General features: G+C 37.2%; 1 protein-coding gene across 7 annotated transcripts in view; it reads left to right on the top strand.

The window, feature by feature from the left end:
• CFAP206 (cilia and flagella associated protein 206) overlaps positions 1-21350 on the top strand; it is a 67457-nt gene that overhangs the window by 41493 nt on the left and 4614 nt on the right. For all 7 annotated transcript variants that reach the window (XM_027090971.1, XM_027090997.1, XM_027090949.1 and 4 more), the window contains 9 exons: positions 221-311; positions 2709-2897; positions 3683-3841; positions 4921-5129; positions 12290-12409; positions 13563-13761; positions 15863-16003; positions 18994-19187; positions 21142-21285. In XM_027090971.1, the coding sequence (XP_026946772.1) occupies positions 221-311; positions 2709-2897; positions 3683-3841; positions 4921-5129; positions 12290-12409; positions 13563-13761; positions 15863-16003; positions 18994-19187; positions 21142-21285 (1446 nt within the window). The remainder of the gene's footprint in view (positions 1-220; positions 312-2708; positions 2898-3682; positions 3842-4920; positions 5130-12289; positions 12410-13562; positions 13762-15862; positions 16004-18993; positions 19188-21141; positions 21286-21350) is intronic.

Genomic DNA, 21350 nt, shown 5'->3' with positions numbered 1-21350 from the left:
AGGGGGAGTAGCTTATTACTTAATAAATGTTGTTGGTTAAGTAAACTATAAAGCGTAAAGTCCTCAATGAGAAAAAACATAATAAAAATGGTCATTGGTAGATAAATATCAGAAATAATGACTTTGATGTTGCTCTTTGATTTTGAGCATAACTTTGGAAAACACTTCTGATTTTTTCAGAAAATATAACTGGAAGCATGTATGTGATTTTCTTTTTTAGCTTTGTGTGACTCGGCTATTGGACAGTAAAAATCCTTCCCTGGACACCATTAAGATGCAAGTCTATTTTGATATGAATTATACAAGTCGAGGTAACATATATCTACCGATTTTGATACCCTTTTAAAGAAGATTCATATTGTATTTCAGGTAATAAGGGTGTTGACTTAAAAAATGTTCACAACCTAAAAGTTGATTGTTATGTTTTATTCAGCGGGAAATTTTAGGACTTCAAGCTAGTCTAATGTCAAAACAGTATTGTTAATTAAAGGGAACTGATATCCCAAATTAAGGAAATTAGGGCTTTTCTTTGTATGAGAAGATGCAAGAGTCTGGGCTCACTGATATGGACCTCAGCTATCTGGAGCCAGTATCCTGTGTTTTCACATCCTGAGTTTCCTCAGGGCTCACCATGGGGAGTGGCTGCAGTCTGATGGCTGCTAGATGGCAGGTATTCTTTCCTTCCAGAGTTCCCTCAGGGCTCACCAGCTCACACTGGGGGGCTGCAAGTGCTGATGACTGTGACATCCTTTGTTTACTGAGATGGCAGGCAATATTCCATTTCTCAAGGGCTTCATTTGGTTGACCAAGAACAATTTAACTTTTTCGTTTATCTTTTGAAATTTTTTCCAACTTTGAAGAATGTAATAATGTTGGAGATGCTAAATGAGAAGAACACCAGTGGCCTTTGTGAGTGTCAGAAGTTTCCAAGTCTATTGTGTTTTGACTATTATACCACTAATACATAATAACTTAAGTTAAAGCAACCAGCTCACTGAAGTTAAAATTTTTTAATTTGCTGATTTTATTTTTCCTGGTTTATATTATTATCGTATAATGCTTACCTAAATTATGTAACTTACCCAAAAATGAAGTGACTGATGAGAAATTTAAGCTTAGAACATATTTCCTTATGTAAATAGTTTCTTACATACATCAAAAATAAACTGGAGGGCTTCCCTGGTGGCACAGTGGTTGAGAGTCTGCCTGCCGATGCAGGGGACACGGGTTCGTGCCCCGGTCTGGGAAGATCCCACATACTGCGGAGCAGCTGGGCCCGTGAGCCATGGCCACTGAGCTTGTGCGTCTGGAGCCTGTGCTCCGCAACGGGAGAGGCCACAACAGTGAGAGGCCCGCGTACTGCAAAAAATAAAAAAATAAAAAATAAAAATAAACTGGAAAGAAGAGAAAAAAGGAAATGAAATTTCTCTGTAGATTACATTGCCTCTGCCCCACTGTAATTCAATCATTATTAACCATTTGGTGATTTTTGTTGTCTTTTTTTCCCTCTCTGAATTAACCTTTCAGTTATGCTACATGTGTAAAATCATATATCTTGCTTTTTTGATCAGTAATAATATTTTAGAACAATAAATAATAGTGGAATTGATGATGTAATTTAGATTTTTCTTACTTTCAAAGTTTGAGTTGTTTTTGTGGTAAGATTATAGTTATGAACTGGGCATGGTTGATATGTTAATTATTGCCCTTATTATAGGGTGTCTTATTGACTTAGTTGCAAGAATTATAGTGCTGGTGAACTGCGGCTCCTTCCACGATTAAGCCTAAACCTCACTGTATTACAGGAAGAAGGGAGAGGGATACCATTCTTGATGCAACATCATATTACAGTAATGATATTCAAAGGAAATTTATCTAGAACTAAAATAGAAGTACACATAATTGAAGAGGAATATTTATACTACCTATACGGATATTTATTTTAGATGTGTTTACATACGGTATACTATACCTACTTACCTAGAGAGTATAGATAGTACAATATTTATACTGTATGTGTTTATAATATATATTATAAATTGTCTTGTGTACTTTCTGCTTAAGTAGGAGGTTTTAGCCCTATCTGCTATTACGTTTGGATTGTCTGTTTAAAGGCTTACGTGTTTTGATAAAGCATGCCATTTAAATCGCGGTAGTAAATCTTTCCCACTAGATTTTTGTCTTGAGGTTACTTGCTGGCCACTGTTCATTTTTGCTTACTACATCTTACGAAAATACTTGTTTTCATGCAGTAGAATTGCCATACCAAGCCATTTTTTCCTCTGGTCCTATTTTCTTTTTTAAAAATTTTTATTTATTATTATTATTTTGGCTGTGTTGGGTCTTCGTTGCTGCATGCAGGCTTTCTCTAGTTGCGGCGGGCGGGGGCTGCTCTTCCTTGTGGTGCGTGGGCTTCTCATTGCCGTGGCTTCTCTTGTTGTGGAGCATGGGCTTCAGTAGCTGTGGCATGTGGGCTCAGTAGTTGTGACTCGTGGGCTCTAGAGTGCAGGCTCAGTAGTTGTGGCGCACGGGCTTAGTTGCTCTGCCGTATGTGGGATCTTCCTGGACCAGGGTTCAAACCTGTGTCCCCTGCATTAGCAGGCGGATTCTTAACCACTGCGCCACCAGGGAAGCCCCTGGTCCTATTTTCTTATGTGAGAAGAATTCTAAGTATCAATATACGGAACATTGTCCTTTGCCAATTTTAGAGGAATTTCTCGAAGAACATCACCGGGTCATAGAGTCTAGATTAAGCTCTGTTAGCAGAGAAATTACAGATAGTCGAGCATGTGTTCGAGAAGAACTGGAAAGCCTCTACCGCAAGATCGTCAGCTACGTGTTACTGCGCTCTGGGCTGGGGTCCCCAACAGACATCAAGATTGTCAGAGAGGCAACAGGTAAAAAATATACACCATTTCCATTCCATCCATGAACATAGTATCTTATAAAATATGTTGAATTATAAGTATTGAAGATTGAAGTTTTCTTCTTTTATATGAAAAAAATTAGCACAAATAAGAGGTTAAAATTTACTCCAGATTGTTTTTACACAGTGTATCAACACTAAAACTCAAGTAGCACTTTTGGGAAGTGAATATTGTTAATCTTCTTAGAGCTGTAGGTACCTAGGGGCCTATTACAATGTTTCACTACAGAAACGTTGGCAGTATGATTAACCAGGCTGATTGGGGAACGGGGACTGCTGGGAGAGGAGATTTCCTACTGATGAAAGGCGTTGAGTCTGTCACCTAGGATGGATGATGGGAAATGGCACTGTTTTATCCTCAGGAAATACTTGCCCACTTTCGTACTTTAAGATAAGGAATAGGCAATATCTCTAATCTTCCTGCGGCTTTCTTCCATAATTATTTTAAACATCATTTTTTTTCTACTCAGAGCCCTAATTAGAAAGCTTGTTTTAATGCCCATTGCCAAAAAATTACTGATGGATGCTTAATTATGAAAATAGACGTGAGGCAATGGCATTATTTTCAGTAGCTCAGCTTTCTTGATAAATGCTAAATTTTGCCATGTATTCTGGAAGCAGGTATCAGACATTTAAAGAATCATCTAAGTAACTCTATAAAGACAAGCCCCTTAACTTTCTGCTGAAAGGAACTTGTTTTTTACGTTCTGATATCTTTACTTACCATTTTGTGGTCTTTATTGTGGTCTGTTTTAGCTGCCCTACAGAGTGTTTTTCCTCAGGCTGAGCTTGGGACATTTCTAACTCTTTCTAAGAAGGACAGAGAACGCCAGCTGAAAGAGCTCACCATGATTGTTACTGGAATTCGTTTATTTAACCGAGACTGTGGAAAGGGAGGAGAAGGCATTGATGACTGTAGGTATATCATTAAGTTAATTCTATAGGTTAGGTAAGTTTAAAATTTAATGGGAGCAGAGGAGAATAATTCACAGTACACCACTGGCATTCTTAGATTTAAGGTTTGCAGTTTTGACCATCCCTTAGGTACAGCTACTGTTCATAATGTATAGCAATTTTTCATTTTATTGGGGCAAGACCTTAAATTTTATGTACCATGAAGCTAGTATGGGAGCATGAATCAGTAAAAGGATTGAGAGGGCCTTCTGGAGGCCAGCCTCCCCAGGTCAGTGGGGCTTTGTGTTCTTTACTCCAAGTCAAATAACCAAAAGGGAATAAAGTTCAGTGATTTAAAAAATAAAAATCACCCTGAAAAGCAAACCATTGTTGATGTGGTTAATGGAATGAAATGGTCCAAGAGGAGATATCTGCAAGTCTGTAAATTCAAGAGCCTCTACTATGCTGTTATATACTTAATGCATTCATTATCTGTAAGTTTGAAAGTACTCATTGAAATATTTGCTCAAAGACCTACCAGTAGAAGTAACTTCCTTATGCATTTGGTACACACGTAGGCCCACTGAGAAGGTGTTAATGTCTTTTTACCAGATCACTGATCTAGTACAATAAGGTAGTTTTTTTTGCAATTTAAAAACTGTTCTAAAAAGTCAATTCCCATTCCTCATAAAGTTTCCTGTCTTGCTAGACAATTCTGTTATTTTTCAGTATCCCAGTATCCCAGTGAGTTTCTTAAGTGGTACACTTCTATTTTCTTTTTTACCAGTAGTAAAGAAGGTACACAGAAGGAGAGATACAGGGGCTTTTCTAGAGGCACATAGTTAATACAGCACATGACACCAACGCCTGTCTATTCTTTAGCATCTCCTATATTTTAGTAGCAAAAGCTGATCTGCTTTAACTTTTGCTTATTATTCTGGTAATGTCTTCTTGTTTTTTGAATATGCCTCCTTATTGTTAATTTGGTTGAGGAAAATAACTAACTCAACCTAATGTTTAAATATGACCCCTTTCTAGGCTTTTTCTTCTGAATCTTTTTAGATTGCCTCATGTCCCTCTTATTATACCTCTCAAACCAGTGCCAGCTATTCTACAGGAAGCAATCCCAGCCACCACTCAGCATGTTGATTCCCAACTTGAGGTGGTCCAGGACCAGGCATACCGCTACACAGCCATCCTCGAGAAAGTAGCAGAGAACCCACTCTTGAGTCAAGAACTTCAGCCCTATATGTTAAAAGAAGCACTATATAACGTGCGACAATATGAGTTCTTCCTTCAGATCATTTTGGTGAGTTAATCTCATAAGAGCTGGTCTTTCCCACAGAATTCAGCCTCTTTGTATATATATTCTTTGCTTTGAATTAAATATTTAGTTTAATTTTTAAAAACCCACTGGTTAGACAAAGATTTTTTTTTTAAGTAGAGTTGATTTACAATATTGTGTTAATTTCTGCTGTACAGCAAAGTGATTGAGATATATATATATATATATACACATAACACACACATTCTTCTTTTGTATTCTTTTCTATTATGGTGTATCATAGGATATTGAATATAGTTCCTGTGCTATACAGTAGGACCTTGTTATTTATTGCCACCTCTTTATATATTATGGGGTGAAAACAAAAGATAGAAACAGGTCGTTGATAAAGAAGGCAACCTTAATAACTGCTCAGTATATATCGCATCTGTAGGATCAAGAACTAAAATAGAAATGGGAAAGTTGGATGTTGATATTAATGAAGATGTGTTGGCAGGAATGGATTTTGGGTAGTTGATTCTCTTTGTTCCTCGGTAATATGATTGTTGCATGGTTGCCGTAGTTAAGCAGGTATGTGTATATATATAAGCAATGCTGCATTGTTTGCCTTCATTCAGAGCAAGTGTCTAACATATAGTTTGGCAGGTTGTTGGCACTCAAAGAACTTTTATGTAATTATTTGTTCTAATTGTAAAAATTGGTAGAAAAGATTTTTATTTCTGGTGTTTTTAGATCTAATGAACAAGCCAAGCACTATCCCCAGAGAGCTGGAAAATATGAAGTAGTGATTTTAAACTTCTTTTTAAAGCAGCAGAGCCGTTTCAGATGGAACCTTATTCAAAATCCTAAAAGTATAAAGCAAGTATCTAGATGAAAGGATTGGAGGACCTTTTCACCAAGGAGCATCCCCAAGCCACCCTAAGATTCCAGGGAACACAGTTTGTTAACTATGTCATGGCAGCAAGCTATGTTTCCACCAGTTACTGTTTTGTTTCTGTTTTTTTCCCCTAGCTGTGTTGAGGTATAATTGACAAAGTTGTAGGATATTTAAAGTGTACAGTGTGATGATCTGATATACATACATATTGTGAAAGTATTCTCCTACTGAATTAATTAGCACATCCATCCCCCTGGTCACTGTTTACCTTCACACAGCCTCTATTTTCCAAACACCATAAGACCACAGGATCAGTGGAACTGTCTTTTGTACAAGTGAATACTAATGTCTTGAGGGATAGAACAAGCTGTATTCTGCCCTCTCTTCATTTTCACTTGTGTCTTAATGACTCACTACCACTTTTGGCTGCACTCAATCTGTCTTCTCTCCTTACCTCCGCTACAGAGAATAGAAAGATCACATCCAGAAGACATGACTGCATTGCAACAAAATAGGAGTGGTCCTCATAGCTGACCTACTATCTAATTGCCTTCAGAAGGGAGGACTCTAAATCAACCATTTGAAACCAAATCATTCTTTAGGGTACATGTTCCCCTAACACTGACTTGTGGCTAGCAGCCTTATGTAACTAGTAAGATACTAAGAGGATTTCACGGTCAGTTTATCTTGAGTGCATACAGGTCCACAGGAGCAGAATCTCACGTTTACTTTTGTGATTTATGTCCAGAAGGGATATTATAAGAAAGAACTTTGGGAAACTGTCACACATGCTGTAAGGATGTTGTAGAGGACATTGTTCATTATGTAGCATTTTCTCACAGCTTTCACTCATGAAACATATTCAGCCAACTAACTGACAGTCTTATATTCTCATTGGAGTTCTTACTCTCAGAGCTAGAGGGACGGTTTAGAGTGTAGAAGTGATAAGTGTGGGTCCTGCAGCCAGACTGCGTGGGTTCTAATCCCGACTTTGCCACTTACGAAATCTGTGTCCTTGACCAAGTTGCTTGACCTCTCTGTGCCTTAGTTCCTACGTTTGTAAAAAGGGGTCATTGATAGTCTCCACTAGGTAAATAAGGTAGAACAGTGCTTGCAGACAGTGAGAGCTCAGTAAACAGATGATGATGATGATGATGATGACAGTGTTTATTACCATCATCATCATCGGGGCATTAGCAGAACAGCTCTGATTTCATCTCAGTAGGGGCACAAGCTGAAGACCTCTTATTTTTCTAAACAATATCTCATTTCCAAGCCCTCTGTTGCTCGTGTTATTAGAAAGTTCACATTCTGATCTTAACACTCTTTATGACTGTCTCATACTCCTTTCAGTCAGGGTCAGGATGAGTTTTCTTAACCTTCTGACTTTTTTGCTGGTTAATCAGTGTTTCTTTTTGTTGTTGTTGTTTTTGTTGAGATATACTTGATTTACAATGTTGTATTAGTTTCAGGTGTACGACGTAGTCATTCAAAATTTTATAGATTATACTTCATTTATAGTTATTATAGAATATTGTCTACGTTCCCTGTGCTGTACAATATATCCTTGTAGTTTATTTATTTTATACATAGTAGTTTGTACCTCTTAATCCCCTACGCTTATCATGCCCTTCCCCCCTCCCCTCTTTCCAATGGTAACCACTCATTTTTTCTCTATATCTGTGAGTCTGCTTCTTTTTTTAATATTCACTACTTTGTTTTATTTTGTAGATTCCGCGTATAAGTGGCAACATACAGTACTTGTCTTTCTCTGTCTGACTTATTTCACTAAGCATGATACCTTCTAAGTCCATCCATGCTGTTACAGATGGCAAAATTTCATTCTTTTTTATGGCTGACAAGGATATGATAGTTTTTAGCTATCCAACCTCCCCCATCAATCTACCTTAGTTAACAGTTAAGGTTAATTGTTACAGAATGGATACAGTTTAATCAGTATTATCACTAGGTTATAAAATACGTCAGTTTATGTCTAGCTGAAACCTTTTCCTGGGTATGAAATCTATGAATACTCTTTTTTAAAGTCACATTATTTGAACAGATATCAATATGCTTTTTGGAAGCATTGATTTTGATGCAAAATTTTTCTTTTGCCAATGCTACATTCAGTTTACGTAGACATTTGAAAAATCCAGTTATAGTTTGGGTAAGATAGTGAGTTATTGTTTTTTGATCAGGACTTTATCTGCTGCAGTGAACAAATCAAACACTCTGGAAGAGAAAAGGAAGGGGTGATTGCAGTCTTGTTGACTGCCTTAGCTGAGAGAACAGAATTCCATCCTCTGTGGGCTTTTGAAGAGCAGGGCAGTCACCACAGAGAGAAAACCACTTATTGTTATCGTGCAAGTAAATGTCGCCTGACACACAACATTTCTTAAAATATGTAAGTCAAGACTTTCGTACACTTCCTCCCCCCAAGCTCTGTCTGCAGGGCCCTTTCATGGCATAGATTATACAGGACTTCTTGATTTTTCTGATAATTTAAGTAAGATATCAGTTAGGTGGAATTTGTGCTTGTTTTAGACTTGTTGAAAAATGTCCATGGAAGAAAGTATGAAAAACTTATAAATTAAAAAGTGAGGGAGAGGAAGAAGAATGCTAGGTTCACATGCTTTCTCCAAGCATTTTTTGGACTGCATTATGATAAGAAAGTTGAAGCGACTTTATTCTTATTTTTTTTCTCCAACAATCTCATTAGAAATATCTTTGTGTTAGGATGCTGTCAAGTTCGTGGTGGCAGATACAGGCTTTTCAAGATGTGAATTTTATCATTGGTAACAAAAACTATCGTTTTCCTGAAGTGACAGACTCATTTCATTCACTCTCAAGAAAATATCTTCCAATAGCTAAGGCTCAAAAACCATAGTTTGTCTGCCAGTTCTTTCAAGTAAAAATGCTGTTCTACTGGAGGGGAAAAAAGGCTATTTCAGCTTGCAATCCAGTCATGTAAGAGAACTATGTGTTTTAATATGCAATAGAAGTGTTCTATATATACTTGCTGTTTGATCACACTGATTATTAAAAAGCTGTGCACTTAAAGGTCAAAATTCAGTCAAATTAATACATTTTACTGTGTCATCAAGGATAGTGCTAAGTGAAACTAGCTTTTTTATTGAGATGCAGTTGACATGCAAAATTATATTAGTTTCAGATGTATAGCATAATGATTCCATATATGTATATATTACAAAATGATGGCCACAATAAATCTAGTTAAATTCTTCGCCACATATCGTTACATTTTTTTCCCTTGTGATGAGAACTGTTAAGATCTACTCTCTTACCAACTTTCAGTTGTACAATACAGTATTGTTAACCAGTGATAGTCACCATGCTGTACATTACATCCCCACGGCTTATGTGTCTTATAAGTGGAAGTTTGTACCTTTTGACCACCTTCACCCATTTTGCCCACTCCCATCCCCCTCCCCTACCTGTGGCAACTACCAATCTGTTCTCTGTATCTATGAGCTCAGTTATTATTTTTTAAATTTTTGTTTATTTATTTTATTTTTGGCTGTGTTGGGTCTTCGTTTCTGTGCAAGGGCTTTCTCTAGTTGCGGCAAGCAGGGGCCACTCTTCATCGCGGTGCGCGGGCCTCTCACTGTCGTGGCCTCTCTTGTTGTGGAGCACAAGCTCCAGACGTGCAGGCTCAGTAGTTGTGGCTCACGGGCCTAGTTGCTCCGCGGCATGTGGGATCCTCCCAGACCAGGGCTCAAACCCATGTCCCTGCATTGGCAGGCAGATTCTCAACCACTGCGCCACCAGGGGAGCCCTATGAGCTCAGTTTTGTTTTTTTTAAGTTTCCACATATAGCAGTAAGGTCCTGTTGTGTATAGCACGGGGAATTATATTCAATACCTTGTAATAACCTATAATGGAAAAGAACCTGAAAAACTTTTATATGTATGACTGAATCACTTTGCTATACATCAGAAACTAACACAACATTGTAAATCAACTGTACTTCAATTAAAAAAAAAGATTCCAGAGACTTCCCTGGTGGTCCAGTGGTAAAGAATCCGCCTTGCAATGCAGGGGACACGGGTTCGATCCCTGGTCAGGGAACTAAGATCCCACATGTCACAGAGCAACTGAGGCCCCCATGCCACAACTACTGAGCCTGTGCGCCTTGACTAGACAGCCCGTGTGCCACAAACGACAGAGCCCCCACGCCCTGGAGCCCGCACACCACAACTACAGAGCCCACCCTCCCAGCCCGCGTGCCACAACTAGAGAAGAGAAAACCCTCACGCCACAATTAGAAGAGAGAAGACTGCACGCCACAACAAAAGATCCCACGTGCCTCAGCGAAGACCCCACGTGCCGCAACTAAGACCTGATGCAGCCAAAAATAAATAAATAAATAAATAATAAATCTTTAAAAAAAGAATAAATAAAAATTTTAAGAAAGGTTCCACATATAAGTGAGATCATATGATATTTGTCTTTGTCTGACTTACTTCACTTAGTAAAATTCCTTCAAGTTTCACTGTTGTTGCTGCAAATGGCAGGACTCCTTGTAAATAATGCTGCAGTGAACATGGGGGCACATATATCTTCTTGAGTTAGTGTTTTTGTTTCCTTCAGACACATGCCCAGAAACGGAATTGTTGGGTGATGTGGTGGTTCTGTTTTTAATTTTTTGAGGAACCTCCCTACTTTTTCCATAGTGGCAGCACCAAAGTTACATTCCCACCAACAGTGCACGTGTGTTCCCTTTTTATCCCCACATCTTTGCCAACGCCTGTTATTTCTCGTCATTTTGATAGTAGCCATTCTGTCAGATGCGAAGTGATATCTCATTGTGGTTTTGATTTGCATTTTCCTGATGATTAGAGATGCTGAGCAATTTTTTGTGTACGTGTTGGCCTTCTGTATGTCTTCTTTGGAAAAATGTCCATGTAGAATTTTTAGTTGGAAAGTTCTTTTTGGTAAAATGTAAACAGGGATTGTTCTAGGACACTATCAGGAAAAATCAAGAAGTTCTGTGTGCCTAATCTGTGAATGGAGCCTGCAAGCATAGCTTAGGGGAGTAGGTCTGGAGTATCTTTACTTATAGTTTTGAAAGAAGTGTTATGTATTGAATGTAACTTTTACTTTGGAGAACATATGCAGAATTATTTCTGTTTCTTGTTGATTGTGTACAAATCTAAAGACTTTAAGGACTGCATTTTCATATTTGATTCCTAAAAGAAAACTAGCAATCAAGGGGAAAAACTCTGAGGGGCAGAGAAGGGACTTATTAGATAGGATAAACAATATGTAAATTATTATTATAAATTTTATTTTAAAGAAATAATGGGAGAATGAGGCAAGAGGAGGGGAGATGCTTAGAGTAGTATGGGTAAAATTGAAACAGGATGCACATTACATTGTGAATAAAAAAATTCATTAGTTGAAATACAATGATGATATCTGATATTTCTTATGAAGTAATAATTTTTTGTCATTTAAAAATAGTCTAGTAAAACATATAGTTAGGTTACAGATATCTGAGAATTCAAATGCAGTTTTTTTCTCTTCACGTAATTGTTACTCTTTAACACTGTGCTAATAACCCCATACCACTGCCATTTCTGGTCACATCTTAGGATAAGAGCCCTGGGCTCAGACGATCTGGTGTAGAACCATGATTCTGCCCCTCATTAGCTGTGTATTCTTGGGCAATTTACTTACCTTTCTGTACCTTGGTTTTCTTATTTGTACTTACCTCTTTTTGTACTTAACAAGTATTTAATATGGTGCTTAGCACATAATAAGAATAAATGTTAGTAATTATTTCAGATTCAGCATTTAGCACCTTATTTTCAGATTGCTATGGTTGTATGAGAAATATATTGTTTTTCTTTCAATGCTGTGATTTTTAACATTTTCTGCATTCTTGAAAGCAATTTTTAAAAATCTGGGTATCAAAGTAGTTTTCAAAGGAATACCTCATGAATTTTATCTTTGAGGAATGGGAAAATAACAGTTCTAGAAAACTGTGTTAGAGGATCCACTGCTCGGGAATGCAATTATACTGAATATCGAAGAATACCTGTATACATTTGAGAAAAATTATAGCCATTGTATTTCAAAAGATTCATCCATTCAACAAATGTTTCTGGAGTGCCATCCACGTGCCAGTTCTGTTCTTCGTGTTGGGGATACCATGGAGAGCAGAATCCTTGCTCTTACTGAGCTTACTTTCAGGAGATGTGGGGAGCAGGTAGGGCTTAAAACATACATAATGTTTGTAGTAAAATTATAAAAATAATGAATGCCAATTATGTTGTCTTCACAGTCGGATATAATTACTTGTGCTCAAGAAGTGGAAATGATGATAAAGCAGTTAGGAGCCCAACTGGAACAATTACAATTTACTGTAAAATCAAAGACGGCTGTCCCAACATCACAAGTCTTTGTAAGCATTTGTTATCCACTTTGACCTTGTTTAAAAGTGAATGTACTTTTAAGTCCTATAAAGTTGGATCAGAAGTAATTTTAATTTTATTTAATTACTAAAAATATAATATTAGCTTTATATGAGGTGATCCTGTTGTTTTTGGTTATTTTGTAGTAATAATCATATAACCAGGATGTTATAAGTTGGATTCCCTTGGTAGGCCATTGCTACTCAGCGGAGTGCAGATATATATTATAATAACCATAATAACAGTATTATCTGTGGCAGCAAAAATAATCCACAGTGCAGTGTTGAAAATGTTTTTACAGTAGCTGGTTAAGAAATTGCCTTCAGCACAGAGGTGATGTAACTTGTGACCTTTCTGAAAAGACAGATAAAATCACTTTGTTTACCAGGCCTGCACTTATTCTGACTGTCTGATTATCTGTACCACCCTATGGGCAAATCTGGGAGCCCCAAAGAAGTACAAGATGTACGTGCAGTATTTTATAGAGCATTTTGAGTCTCTGATCATTTTCTGTAATCATTCCCAACATTTGACTTTAAAAGCCTGGAAACAAAAGGCTAAGTTGTTTCACTTATAAGTAGGGCCAGGGCCTGATTAATTTTTTATTTCTTGTGTAAGTCAGTGACCTTTAATATGAATAAAAAATACTTTATGTCACTGACACAAAATCTTTAACTTATAAGCTCACAAGAAATGGCCCAAAAAAAAAAAAAAAAAAAGAAATGGCCCAAGATGTATCCCTAGACTTTCCAAGTTCTTTTGAATTGTAACTGAGCCAGATAAATCTAATTATAATGAGTCATATTTAGCTTTTTTTAAAAAAAGAAGCTGTTTTCCCCTAGACCTTTTGAGGTGAAGCGTCCATGAATGTTTTTTAGGTGATCATGTGTATTTGGCTTTTTTGAGTAAACTATTACTGGCAATCATACCAAAATAAAATGCTTTGATATACAAGTTTATTTTCTCATAATTTATGAGTCCAATTTCTACTGAGATTCTGTCATCTAATTTCATGAGACTTTTACTTGTCTTACGGGAGAATTAATCTCTTTACAAACAAAAATTTGTACTTATTTTTAAGAGTAGAGTGATTTGTAATTTTATTAAACAGTGACATTTTGAAAGTTTTTGTCTCTTCCTCAGCCCATCTTCATTGCCCTTTCCAATCTGTGGACTAGCTTTCAGGATGAAGCTGTTTTGATTAGCATCCTCAGTAATTTATCTACTCATCTTGAGCCATTTCTGGGGACTCATGAACTGTTCTTTCCTGAGAAAGTGATGCAAGCTCTTCTTGATGGAGTGACTGTGAAAACTGATGCGTGTAGAATGAAAGAGCACATGGGTAACAGAAATCATGCATTATTTCCTCTTCCTCTTAAAATTACCTCTAGAATAAACTCACTCTTTTGTTTTAAAATTTTCAGGTGTATCTTTCTGATAAAGTTTTGAATATCTTTCTTGATTGTAAGACTGCTAATGTTCATTATAGAGAATATGGAAAACAGAAAATATATAAACTGAAGAGTTTGCTATCCAGCAATAACCATTCCTAGTGTTATTGTTAGTGTTTTGGTTAACAATGATTTCCTGTGCTTATAGGTTTCTATTGTAGTCTTAGTGGTTTTATTATCGGTTTGTAGTAGAAAAGGATATTAATCCTTGCTATATTTGTTGCAAACAAAGCTCCATGTCTTTGGAATGCTATTTGCCATGTATGTACCCCAGATTCAGGTTGAAATTTATAAATCAATAAATGTTATCCCTATAAAATTGAGCTTATTTTAGGGCCTTTAAGAGATGCATTGATTCTTATAGAAAGGCTGTTTTTATCAATAAACTTCCTTTTACTTGTTTAGTCCCTGCTGTCTTATTAAAGACAACTCAAAATTCATGAGAAATATCAAAATAGAGTCTGGGATTTGAATTGTTGCCTAAAAAGAAAGTTTATCCTGAAAGTGAAATTAGATCATTGACTCTTCAAATTTCCTTTTCACATTCTGGTTGTGTAAAGGCAAAAAATAACCTAGTGGCAGGGCAGGAATAAAGACGCAGATGTAGAGAACGGACTTGAGGACATGGGGATGGGGGGAGGGGGAGGGGGAAGCTGGGACGAAGTGAGAGAATGGCATGGACATATATACACTACCAAATGTAAAATAGATAGCTAGTGGGAAGCAGCTGCATAGCACAGGGAGATCAGCTCGGTGCTTTGTGACCACCTAGAGGGGTGGGATAGGGAAGGTGGGAGGGAGATGCAAGAGGGAGAGGATATGGGGATATATGTATACATATAGCTGATTCAATTTGTTGTACAGCAGAAACAAACACAACTTAGTAAAGCAATTATACCCCAATAAAGATGTGAAAAAAAAATGTAGTGGTAATTTGCATTCTTAAATTATTAGAATACATAAAATCTGAAAATGAAATCAGAGAGACTCAAAAACATCCTTCCAGTTAGTTTTTCCTACTTTTTTCATTTTGTTAAAACAGCATATCTGTGCAAATACTAAATGAAACTGAAAAATTAAAGTCACTACAGCAGTAGGTATTAAACTCAACTATATTGGCAAGACGTGCCATTTCCTACTATAAGTCAAACGTTTTTATTCACTAGAACACAGTTTATCAAGTTACTGCTCCAGGGAATTGGGAGACCCAATGTTCTTTTTTTTTTTTTTTTACATCTTTATTGGAGTACAATTGCTTTACAATGGTGTGTTTGTTTCTGCTTTATAACAAAGTGAATCAGTTATACATATGTTCCCATATCTCTTCCCTCTTGCGTCTCCCTCCCTCCCACCCTCCCTATCCCACCCCTCCAGGCGGTCACAAAGCCCCGAGCTGATCTCCCTGTGCTATGTGGCTGCTTCCCACTAGCTATCCTCACCACATCTCATCACCGTTTGAGGCGTTCAGGCATATCAGGAAAAAAGAGTGAAGAAGGTCTGTTTTCTCCAAAGTATGCATTTACTTCCAGCTGTAGCCACGGGGTCACTTGTAGCATCTGCTGTTTGGATACAGAGCCAGAAACAGAAGTGTAGGTAGCACTGCAAAAGTAAGAACCTCGGGGATCAATGTTTTATTAATTCGCGTTTTTATTTGCGTAAAAAAAATCGGCAAAACTAGGAAGACTTTTTAGAAGTGTGAAGAATAGAAAAGTATATCCTCTGTTACCAAAATTACTAAGTTACTAAGAGATGTTTCCTTGACTCTTTCTGCTCAGAACATTCTCAGTTGTTTAAAGAACTGACAGTCCTAGTATATAAGCATCATATTCAAAGTATTTGGCCACCTCGCCTATTATTAAGAGCTACACTGTCTTGAACGAAGTTAATTCATCTCTGTTTTAGTCACATAGTAGCCGGTCTCTTCTGCTCGTTTCCTGGGTGGTTTACTCTTCCCACTGAATATGTTTTTTCTTGTGCTCCTTTTCATTTTAGAAGAGAGAGTAAATCTGGTGGATTTCAGAAAACTAGAATGGCTTTTCCCAGAAACAACAGCCAATTTTGATAAATTGTTGATTCAGTATCGAGGATTTTGTGCTTACACATTTGCTACAACAGATGGTCTTCTTCTTCCAGGTATATCATTGGAAATAATACTGTCCTCCCTTCTCCAATTTTTTCTTTAAATGATGTGTCCTCATTGTCACTCACTCACTCACTTTGTAAAATTTTATGGACTCTAATGGTGAACTAGGAAAGGAGCTACAAAGATGACCTAAATGCAATATTTATCTTTGAAGTGCTCGCAGCATAACCCGATAGACTGACATAAACAAGAAATTACAATACAAGCGATAAGTGATGGAATGTGTATATAATGAAATATGGATGCTACAGCATCATAAAAGGGGGATGACTCATATGTCGATGAAGGATTTCAGAAGTGTTATGTGGCATTCCTAAAATAGATCATCTTCCAAAGTGATTACTTGAAAGCGCAACAATTTGACTGATATGTTTATTAAACAATATTCTTAACAATTATTCATGGTAAAAGCCATGAACAAACTAGGAGTAGATGGGGAAATTCCTCAACCTGGTAAAAAAAAAAAAAAAAAAAAAAAAACAATATTCTTTGTCACTTTATGGTTATATTCCGTTAACATAGATCAGGATTTCTGTATAAGGACATGGCCAGTATTTTATCAAGTACAATTTTTTATGATGTATATATTACTAGAACTTCTCTAAAGAGTAAATCAGAAATTGAGATGAAATAAATTATTATCCAAAAAGTACCATGTGAATTGGTAATAGAATTATTACAAAGAATTATTGGGATTGTGTGTATACAGGCTAGAGAACATACACATTGACTCATTTTTTTTTTTATGGTAGAGATTTTTTCATTATGCGAGTAATAAAAGGTTTACCTTGGGAGAACTGAGAGAATAGTATTCTGAGGTCCTGTGAGGGTCACTGACAGGAGAAAACAATCAAGAGTTGTGAAGAAGTAAAAAGCAATAGAATGGAGATGATTTCTTTCTCCCCTTCTCTTTTTTTTCCTTCCCTTCGCTCCCCCCCACCCCAAATCTCTCTCTCTCTGCCTCCACAAATAAGAAGGGAAGGGAGTCATGAGAGACACAAACACAGAAACATGGATGTGGGGTGACACAGAGGTAGCATGATGTGGTTGGAAAAGCTATGGGCCAAGATTGGGAGAGCCTGGTTTATTTTTCTTTTTTAATATTTATTTATTGTTTATTTTTGGCTGTGCTGGGTCTTAGTTGCGGCATGCGGAATCTTTTTTTTTTCGTTGTGGCATGTGGACTTCTTAGTTGCGCATGCGAACTCTTAGTTGCAGCACACATGTAGGATCTAGTTCCCTGGCCAGGGATGCCCGGGCGCCCTGCACTGGGAGTGCGGAGTCTGAACTGCTGGACCACCAGGGAAGTCCTGGGAGAGCCTGGGTTCTAGTCCCCGTTGTTCCATTAGTAAACAGAGTAACTTTCAGCAAATCTCTTGTCTTTTGTGGACCTCAGCTTCCACGTCAGGAAAAGAAGGACCAACTAGGAGGTCTGTTTGGTCCCTTCCAGCTCCTACCAACTATGATTCTAAGAACGGGGGAGAAAGAGAAAAAAAGTAGAAGGGCTTGAGGGGCTTTGCGTTTAGAATCCTCTCAGAATCAGCTAGTCTGGAGACTTTATTTCTACGTGCTACAATATTTCCTGGGCACCAGCCACCTGCACTGCCTCGGAGGAATCCCATGAGAGTCCCTCCTTCCTCAGAACTGCAGGCCACAGGGCTTGAGTCCCCGGGTAATGCTGGGGCTTACCAGGCAGGGTCCTTTTCAGATGACATCACTGACTTTACTGCTCACCTCTCTGTTCCCCTGTGCGCTGCTCTAGCCCCACTGGCCTTCTTGCTGTTCTCGAACATTCCGAGCTCATTTTCACCTCGAATCTTTTGCACTTGCTATTCCCTCTACTTGGACAGCTCTATTCCCCCACAGCTACATATCTTGCTCCCTCATCTTATTCAGCCTTCTCTGATCACCCAACTTAAAATGTCAATCTCGCCCTTCTTCCTTTTACTATGTGTTTAACCTGCTTTGCTTACTTGTTTTCTGTAGCACTGATCACTCTCTGGGCTATGGTATATTGATTCATTTCTTTTCTCTGTATCCTCAGTGCCAAGAACAGGGTCAGTAAATATTCGTTGAATAAGTGAAAGAATAAATAAATAAGATAGTGTTACTGTTTCCTATATAATTCCCACAAACTGTGGATACTTATAACCCATATTTTATGTAGTATCTTTTCATAGTGGGAAATACTTTCTAACATGCAAATGTAAATTTTGGAACAGATGTTTCATTTTTATAGTTCTTACAGAATTATTTTAAAAACTGTGCTTCTAGTAGTTAGTTTAGTTTAAGGAGATTTGAAAAACCTGCTAGATGATTAAGTGGCTTCTCATAAAAGATTTTTAAACAACTTATATCTGGATAGTGAAATATTTTTAGACAAAATCATAATTTAAAATTTAAAAATATGGGATTTCCTGGTGGTCCAGTGGTTAAGATTCCATGCTCCCAGTGCAGGGGGCACAGGTTTGATCCCTGGTCGGGGAAGTAAGATCCTGCATGCTGCATGGTGTGGCCAAAAAATAAAATAAAATAATTAAAAATGTATAAAATAAATTTCATTTGAATTTTATGTAAAATATAATTTAACAAAATATAACTTAAAATTGCTAGTTGTAACATTTTAGCTAATAAAGACATAAGTGATATGTTAAAAATAGAGTGTATAGGGAATGGTTCTATGAATGTATTATAAACATAGAATCAGTATTTCATATCTTTTTTTAACAATATATTTATTTATTTATTTATTTGGTTGCACCAGGTCTTAGTTGCGGCAGGTGGGCTCCTTAGTTGCGGCTCCAGGGCTCCTTAGTTTTGGCATGCAAACTCTTAGTTGTGGCATGCATGCGGGATCTAGTTCCCCAACCAGGGACCAAACCCAGGCCCCCTGCATTGGGAGCACAGAGTCTTATCCACTGCGCCACCAGGGAAGTCTCAGTATTTCATATCGAATTCAATTCCTTTTCTTAATTTTCAGGAAATCCAGCAATTGGAATTTTGAAATATAAAGAAAAGTATTACACTTTCAATACCAGAGATGCTGCATATTCATTTGCAGAAAATCCTGAAAATTACATTGATAAAATTAGAGAAAAAGCCAAAAAAAATGCAGAATTGATTCAGCTACTGGAACTTCATCAACAGTTTGAAACCCTTATTCCAAATTCTCAGGTAAGCAGGGTTGGCATTTTAAGAATTCATGACATTTAAAAGTGTAGTTAATAAAAAAAAGTTACGTTTTGCTGTAGAATGGTCCCCCAAGTCCAGGCAAGAGACAGGGTCAGAATGAGGGCCTTTACAGGTTATCTGAAAGGGGTTCACATCTGAAAATGGAAACTAAGGAAATCCACAAAGAATAAATGAAAACAGGACAAGGAGTTAAACTGATGAATTAGACTGGAAAAATCTGAGAGAGCAAGACTACATTTAGATAAATAATTGGAACTACAGTATTTCCTTATCTAAAATGGAAGGAGCTTAGCACAGATAACATAGGTGGTAACTTAGGCTCAGAACTGTAAAATAATTTAACAGGTTTAAATTGCAGTAGTCTGAAAGGCCACAAAATGGATCTGAAGGTGTGTTTCTGTGTGTGTGTGTGTGCCGATTCCTTAATTCATTCAGCAGACACTTACTGAGCCGCTTGCTGTGCACCAGGCATGATTCTGGGCACAGTGAACAAAGCAGGTAGCAATCCCTGCCTGCACGGGGCTCACATTCTACCACTGTGTATCCTTGTTTTCTTCCTCTTTGTCTCTCATTTGTACTGTTCACATTTTAATTGCTCTTTCTGTCATCCTCTCTTGTTTAATTTACCTCTTTTAAACTCACTAAACTAAAACCCCGCAATACATGGTTTATAAATGGTTTGTGTTTGTAATATTTATCAACATTTTGACAGTGAAGCAGGTGGGTGTGGATACGACTGACCAGGTTGGCAGGGATCCCAGCAGTGACTGGTAAGAGGATGATGGGGCTGGTGACAGTGAGGAACAGAGGATGGTCTGAACACTTGGGCAAGAAGACTGACATCCAGCCAAGGACAACTAGGTCAGAAGGGGGCAGCTGTTGGCACTCTTGTTCTCATACCACGCTGACAGTCTGTTGATGTGATGCTCCAGCTGCCCTTTTAAGATAGCACAAAGACAATGAAAGGCTAGAAGCAGATAACCAGGGAGGTGTGCTGTATGTAGATACTTGTCTGTTAAAGAACAGTTTTCCTCTACATATCTGGTCTTGTTTTTCCCTTTCTGTGTACTTAATCCTGTGTATTTAATCCTTCACTGACCTTTAATACCTATGGAAGTGAGTATTCTTTCTTCATATTTCAATGCTGTATTCATTATTTTTTCTTGCCATTTACTTGCATAATACTGTAAATTATCTTTTCAGCATCTTTTTACTTACCTAAGTATATCATAAGATCATTTTGAAGGCAAAAATTATATCTTACGCTCAATGGTAGGCGTTCAGTAATCATCTGTTTCTTGATTTGGGGAAAGAAGTTCATCTCTTCCGCCTCCTCTTTACTAGGACTTGAGTTTCTTAACCCTCTGCCACCCGCTCCAGCAACTTCATTTCCAGCATAATCATAACTTGTTTCACCTGGAATCACTGAATACTTAATATTTTAATAGTGAGCTTCTGGGTGCTTCGGCAGAAAGATGAATATATTCCACTAAAAGAGATAATAATCTGCTGTGTATGCAGAGCTTGAGTTTAAGATATCTTCTAAAGATGTTCTGATACTTTAAACAAATGTGATGTATACCTAATCTTTAATAGCTATCCTAAACTTCTGTCCATTTCCAATAAGGTATTCACTTATGCTCCCCACTGTGAACATTGGAGAGGGACATTTGACTTGGGATGAGTGATGTTAGGTTTTCTCCTTCCAAAATACACCTCTTACATTAAGTTCAAAAAATCAGGCACAAATTCATAATGCCTGGGAAAGTAATTACATTTGGCTCGCTAATTATGAACTTTTTAAATTTTGCTGGTATTTACAAGTATGTTTCATGTTGTTTTCCTAATATTTTGTCAATTTTAGCTAAATATTTCAGTTATCTATAAATAATGTTTATTTTTTACAAATATTAATTACAAAACTCCACTTCTTTAGATGAAAGAGGTTGACAAACATTATATAAAACCAATTGCAAAGTGTGAAAGTAGCACACAGACGGATACACATTTATTGCCACCAACAATTGTGAGATCATATGAGTGGAATGAATGGGAATTAAGAAGAAAAGCTATAAAATTGGTTTGTAACAATATTTTCTAAAATTATTTATAGGTTGGGGAATTTTAATATGTTGTTACTCATAG

The sequence above is a fragment of the Aethalodelphis obliquidens genome, unplaced genomic scaffold (assembly GCF_003676395.1).
Source record: "Aethalodelphis obliquidens isolate GAN/ISIS:26980383/991018 unplaced genomic scaffold, ASM367639v1 scaffold3, whole genome shotgun sequence".
NCBI classification, from domain to species: Eukaryota; Metazoa; Chordata; class Mammalia; order Artiodactyla; family Delphinidae; genus Aethalodelphis; species Aethalodelphis obliquidens.
The sequence above is the reverse complement of the archived record's forward strand: the minus strand, read 5'-3'. Positions and strand labels throughout refer to the sequence as shown.